This window comes from Orycteropus afer, unplaced genomic scaffold, assembly GCF_000298275.1.
Source record: "Orycteropus afer afer isolate SDZICR_OR568_19922 unplaced genomic scaffold, OryAfe1.0 scaffold00263, whole genome shotgun sequence".
NCBI classification, from domain to species: Eukaryota; Metazoa; Chordata; class Mammalia; order Tubulidentata; family Orycteropodidae; genus Orycteropus; species Orycteropus afer.
This window is the reverse complement of record NW_006921850.1, coordinates 2,030,200-2,037,388: the sequence shown is the minus strand read 5'-3', so window position 1 is coordinate 2,037,388 and position 7,189 is coordinate 2,030,200. Positions and strand designations below refer to the sequence as shown.

Here is a 7,189-nt window from a genome sequence, read left to right as displayed (position 1 = left end):
GGACCACAGTTTTCAAACATACCTATTCCTAACTTGCCCTGTAGGCTGGAGGTGATTTTCTGAACATTCTGAGTCATAGTGGCTTCATCTGTAAAATAAGAGGATTGAACTATTCTAGACTTGATCACTTCTAAACTGTCAAATTAAGGTAATTAAGGTTTTTTTTTTTTGTTGTTGTTGTTTATTTTTCCTTTCAACACTTGGTACTCTTCATGAAAAAAAGATCTGAATTCTGATTATAGTGGGGAAAAATACAAAATACATGCATTCTTATAGCTATGATGTAAATGCAATAAATGCACAGTTTAGTACTTTATGATAAAAATTTGAATGATTAGTGTGCAATCCATAGTTCCAAATTATAGTTGAGTTTTATTTTTACATTCCATTGTTGATTACATCTAATTTATTTACCACTTACTCCTCCGTCAGAGAAGCAGTCCCTAAATATAGGATGGTTTCTATGGGAACATACTTTATCCTGCAGATTTCAGGAACACATTTTATCTGAAAAATGAGAAATGTCAGATAATATGTCCAAATCCAGGCCTATAACCCAGATTTTGTATATTTGAATTTATTTGATTTAAGGACTGTTTTTGAAATGGGTTAGAAAATTGATTCCACTGAAATGTTTTCCAGCTGAGTTGAATTGGTACAAATTTGTTTTTGATAATCAGAGATGAAGTTTTATCTTTTATTGAGCATTTTTTCCCTCAGATAATTAAGCATATGGCTCCATTACATTTAGATTCTGCTGTTTTATATTTCTGTGGTCACGAACACGGTTGGATAATCGTGGAGCAATTACTCTGTTCCAAACGAGAACTTTATCAGTTGTTACCTGAATACAAGCCATGATGAGCTTACACTATAGGTGATAGAGTTTGAGTCCTGAAGAGTACCTGCTGCTGAATGGTGGTAATATGATTGGGTTGGGTTTGCTTGTAACCATTCAAGGTGTGTTGATCTTTGTCATCTTTACATGTACTTAACTGAATACTTTGTTAAAATTATGCCTGGTCATCTTACCAAAGTTAAAAATAGTTGTTAGGGTAGGCCAGGAGGTGAAATGATTGATGAAAGACATTAGAGAAAAATTAGTGCTCTTACTAAATTTACATCCCCTGTGGGTCAAGAGGCAAAGGAATCATATCTCCATATGGAAGTTAATGAGGAAAAGTAGCATTTGAAAATTGAAAGCCAAGGATGGAAATATTATAAATATTTTGAGCTTACTGCTGAGAATATGATCATCACATAGAAAACATCCCCTTAGATTATTCTTAATCTGAATGTAAAACATTTGGGATAATGCATAACAATATGATAAGAAACAGTGTTGGAAATAACACTAAAAGTTCTTTTAAAAAAAAAAAAATAAGAAAATTGCTGCAAAGAAGTCATTGATACTGAAAATGAAAGTCTTCACCTATAGGGATAATTTTGAAACTGTTTAACCACTAGCTGTGAAGATAAATATCCGTTTGTGGCCTCTCTGGGTGGTTTATCTGGCTCTCCATCTCTACTGTTTAACTTGGTGAGACGTCAGTCTAAATCTTGAACTGTATGCTCAGTTCATCATTCAATCATATGACTGTGTGATAGCTGAGTATCAGTTCCAGAAAACTGCTTGACCTGATTATATATAATCAACAAATGACCAGAGTACTTTGAGTCTTCTACCAGAAGCAAATCATGACAGGAAAAGACCAAGTAAGTAGTTTGGATACAAAGTAGATCTGTTTACAGGAAGAGTGCAGATCCAGAAATTTCAGTACTTGGTGTTAATGAGTAAAAAGAGAAATACTTAGAAATTGCAGGCTTTGCTGGATAAGATTGGGAATGGGTGTGTTGTCATAAGGGTGGAATCCTGAGAAAAAATAATCTAACTTCTATTTGTTTGACTTTACCCCTGTTGTTGTTTTTGTTGTTATGTGCCGTTGAGTCGGACCTGACTCATAGCGACCCCTCCTTGGGTTTCTGAGGCGGTATCACTACGGAAGTAGATTGCCCAACCTTCCTTCCAAGGAGTGGCTGGTGGGTTTGAACCGCTAGTCTTCTGGTTAGCAGTCAAGTGCCTTAGGCATTACACTACCACAGCTCCCTACTGGGACAGTTCTGAGGGACAACTGAAAAAGAATGGGAACTTGTATTGTGTTTATGAAGTACCTCTGTGTACATTACAGAAGGAGATAACAACTTGATGATCTATTATATGTCAGGGACTTGGTTAAGTTCTTCACATGTGCAAAAAAAAAAAACCAAACTCACTACCATCGAGTTGATCTGACTCATAGCAACCTTGGGTTTCTGAGGCGATACCGCTACAGAAGTAGATTGTCCAATCTTCCTTCGAGGAGTGGCTGGTGGGTTAGCAGTCAAAATGCCTTAGGCATTACACTGCAGTGCAACTTTAATTTTACAAACATCTTGCAAAATGGGAAAAAAGAAAAAATTTCCAGTTTTACCATTTAAGAGACAATCTTAAATATTTGTCCTATGATTAGCCAGTGGTTGTGTTCACTGTTTATTTCCAAATATTACTGTCTTATGAGATTTTTCCATTTAATTTATGAAACTGATAATTTAGGTTTTTATTGCTTTAAAATAATTATAGTCTTAAATCTTGTCTGCTTACACTTGAGGACTATCAAAATGTTAAAACTAAGTCAGTACCATATTTATTCTTCATAAATTCTTATATAACTTTTCTGTTTCACACAAAAAGCTTATTATTATATATTTTATATGTGTGCTTTATTGAAATGCATATGTAAATACACAAAACTAAGGTTGTTATGAAACTTGTAATTGTTTTAGCATTACAATAAAATCTTATTTTGAAGGTAATAAATATCTAGGTCCAATATGATTTTTCACAAACCCCAAATTTTGTTATCCTAAGAGATACTATATATATACTACAGTAGCAAAATAATACCTTTAAGATATTTAGATTTCCAGTGTGGAATAAATTCTTACTCACACACAAATGATCAGATGTGCCTGTGGCCAGGTGGGCAGGAAATGTAGGAGGAAAATGGGCACAGAATCTTCCAGTGAGAGGAATCTGAGCTGTTGTTGGCTGGATCTCATACTGTCAAAACAAAGTCTGAAAAGTTTTATTTTGTTGTTGTCCAGTATTTTATTAAATACTTTTTGATGCAACAATAATTTGATGTAACATACAAATAGGTAGGTAACACATAATTATTTGCAAATTAAGTAATGAGATAAACAAGGTCTTTTGGTTGTAACAAGATCCCCAGTGAATCTTACAGATTCTTATAGATCTTATAGGTCTTGATAAAATGTAGATTCTAATTCAATATATCTGGGGTAGAAATGCAAATTCTCAGGGGATCAAACTGGAATTAACTGGTTAAGCCCTGAATATAACCCACCTTCCAAACCTAGCTTTTCACCAGAATGTGACAACACCACAACCAAATCAGTTGTCATTGAGTTGATTCCAACTTATTGCAACACCGTGTGTTTCAGAATAGAACTGCCCCACAGGGTTTTCATGGCTGTGACCTTTCAGAGGCACATTCCATTCTTCCCAAGGTGCCTCTGGATGGGTTCAAACCATCAGTCTTTTGGTTAATAGTCAAGCACTTTACTGTTTGCACTACCTAGAGATTTCTAAATGCAACACACCAGTCCAGAAAAAGATGAAGGGTTAAGATGGAGAAAAAGGTGCAGTTAATATATGCATTATAGAATATTGTCTGACTGGACTCAAACTGGATTCCTGACTCACAGAAACTGTGAGCTAATCCACATTTCTTGTTTTAAGTCACTAAATTTTGGGAGACATGCCAATGATCCTGAAGATAATGCCCGACCTGGTAACGTTTTTGTTATACATAGGGTTTCCATGACTCCAAGCCAACTAGACGGCAGCTAACAAAAATAACAAATATGTATATTATATGTTGCTTCCAGATTAAAAACTGCAAAAACATTCTAAAGTGTTGTCTGACATACCTTCTTTAAATAATTGCACATATTTTATGTGGCATTCTGTACTTTATCCCCAAATGGTTTGCTTGGCAACAGGAGGAATGATCTTTCTAGCTCTGATATGAATGTAGATTAGTTGAATACTGATCCTGTCTTTATTTAAAATTTTGCTATTTTGTTCATCATGATTTTTTTTGCTACACTTAAATTTCGTCTAAGCTTGCCAGAAGAATATATTAGAGCTCAAACCTTTGAGACTTCTGGAGTATTCTAATTTTGATTTTTAAAAAATATAATGTGTTAAAATATTATTTTCATTGGTGAGTTTTTGTTGCTTCCTTGAATTTTATGCCTGAGGCTAACATGTCTCACACTAGTCCTGGCCTGGGTATGTGTGCTGAAACATATTTGAGTGCACAGTGCTGAAGTTTAGATTCAAACAAATTTGTTATTTTGTATCACTTCCTTCTGTCTCTTCAATATGTTTGTATAATTAAATGGAGTCTCTGACAATATTTATTTGGTGCACAATTTGAGGTTTGTAAATAATTGGCTGGGATTGCAAAATTCAATACTATTAATGCACACTTGCAATATACTTTCAATATATCTATCCTAATTTTGTAAATATTTTTGATTTAAGGTTTATGTTCTAAGCTCTTCATGGGAAAGCTTGGAGCTGATCAATGCCACCACCTTGTCAAACACCTCCAACGTAGACCTAGACCACTGTGACTTGCGTTGTAGGATGATTCTGATAGCACTCTACAGTGTGGTTTTGCTTGGAGGCACTGCTGGAACAATTACGATGTCATGAATGATGTTCAAAAGGAATAGTCAATCAGTGATTGCCACGATCATCATCAATATCATAGTGCTACATTCAATCCTTCTGATCAGTCTTCCATTCCGCCTCAGCTATTACGTATCAGTCATCTGGAACTTTGGATCCTTTACCTGCCGAGTGGTTAGTGCCATAATATATGGTCATATGTACTTTACCTTTGTTTTCTATATGGCCATTGTCATATTCCGACTACTCATCTATTTTAAAAAACTCCAAATGCAACAGTTAAAGAAGTACCATGTGGTAGTTTTAAGCGTTGTCATTTGGATGGTAGGAAGCCTCATTTTTTTGCCAATATTTTTTTTACAATATGGAATAGATCCAAGTCACTCACAACAGCAGCGATGCTTTGAGTTCTACAAAGATCTCAGCCGCAGGGAACACATTGTCATGAACTATTCTATAATTACCATTATGATGACAACGGTTGTGACCCTATTTCTAATAAAGATGGCTGTCATCTTTCAACTGATAAAGGCTCTTTGGCCTGACATGTGGGCCCATCAAGAGTATAGAGCTCAAATCAAGAGCTTCTTCTTCCTTCTAATAGTAATTGTCTGTTTTATACCCCACCATGCATTCCGGATACACTTTATTCAAAATTATTCAGAGAGAGAAAATGCTAAGTTAGTTCTTTACAATGAAATTTGTGTAGCTTTAACTACTGTTTGCTGCTTAGATATGCTGTGTTTCATAGGTGGAGTTATTCATTAACTACTTACCTCACTTGCTTTGTTATCAGTTTGCCCAGTACTGTGACATAATAGTTTCAATTCATTGGGTGCCACTGCAACTTCAAAACTATTCAAATTCTCTGCTTTTCATGATCACCAAAATTTTTTACCTATTAAAAGTTAGTTAAAATGGATTATATCCCTCTCTTTGGAGTACCATTACAAGATCTCCATTAAAGATAGAATATATTCAATCTCCTTTGCCCTACACAACTTGGCCTCATCCGACTCTTCAAGATTCAACTCCTATCACTTTCATGTGTTTTACCCCAGCTAAACCACTCTTAGAAGCTCTGGTAACATAGTGGTTAAAGCATTCAGCTGCTACACAAAAGTTCAGTGGTTCAATAACATCAGCTGCTCCACAGGAGAAAGATGAGGTAGTCTGCTTCCATAAAGATTTACAGCCTTGAAAACCATAAGAGGAAGTTCTACTCTGTCCTGAAGTGTTTCTATGAGCCAGAATCCATCTAGTGGCAGAGGGTTTGTTTGTTTAAATAGCTCTTGGATTTCCCTGTGTACTCTACAAGTGTTTTTCCTTTATGAGTTTGCTTTCACCTGAGTTCTGATCCTAGAATATTCTTTCTCTCAATCTCCAAACTTTAGTCTTTGTTCAAGGTCCAGCGTACCCAGAGATAGGGACTCTATAGATGAAATGAATTCTGGAGAGGCCTCAACTTATTTAACTTCCACTTAACTTGAGATAGCTACCCCTTGAAAACAACTGGGAGCCACTAAAGCTATATTTTCTGGCTTTGGTATTTGGAGGAAAGCATTAGCTCAGATATAGAAGTTAACAGAGTTGTAGGAAGCCCTTTCAAGAGTGATTAAGCATAGATGTGATTAGGCTGTGATTGAGACATGATACGTACTGAAGAACCTAAAGTTATCTTCCAGACCTAGCCTTTCAGACATGGATCCATTAAACACGGGAGAAAAAAAAAAATGTATGAAGAAGGAAGAAAGCACCTAGACTTAAATTTAGTCTAAGCTTACCAGACTAAATTAGAGCCCAAACTTTGAGACCATGGACTATTCAGCTTTTTTAAGAGATCCTATATGTTCTCAGCTGATAATTGAAAGTTTGGTGCTTTGAACCCACTATACACTTATGATAGTTGGAGCTGTGTGTCAACTTGGCTGGACCACAATTTTGTTGGTTTAAACAGTTGTGATGTGGTTATTCCCATGATGGGATCAGATGTATATATTTTGAGCAGCCAATCCATTGAAAAGAAGTTTCCAAAAGGATGTGACTGCTTCCAGTATATTTATGGAAATCCTGGGATAAGAGATACTCTTCTGGGGATCAGGATTCTGTTGTGCTGCCTACACCTGTCTGTGAGTGAACAATCCACCATTTGGCCTGGAGACCTTGGATTCATCATTCGTTGGAATCAACAGCCAGTATACTGCCTGCCAACCTTGAACTCCTCAGCTCCGGCAGCTGTGTGAGTTGGTAAAAGCCTCCAGCTGGATGTTTGATCCAAGAACTTTGGACTTGCCAGCTTCTATAAGTGTGTGAGCCATTTTCCTAAGATAAATAAGTCTCTCTTTCTCTATATATAAGCTTTACTGGTTTTGTTTCTCTAGAGAACCCAGTCTAACATATTTGGTACCGGGAGTGGTTCTAGAGAGA

The 7,189-nt window shown here is 36.0% G+C and overlaps 1 protein-coding gene across 1 annotated transcript; it reads left to right on the top strand.

Annotated features, from left to right (window-relative positions):
- Window positions 1-1,659: 1,659 nt before the first annotated feature.
- Window positions 1,660-5,530, top strand: LOC122150932 (probable G-protein coupled receptor 141). Its single transcript, XM_042782214.1, is given in 2 exon segments — window positions 1,660-1,716; window positions 4,613-5,530. Coding segments are annotated over 2 exon segments (975 nt in total).
- The last annotated feature ends 1,659 nt before the right edge of the window (window positions 5,531-7,189 follow it).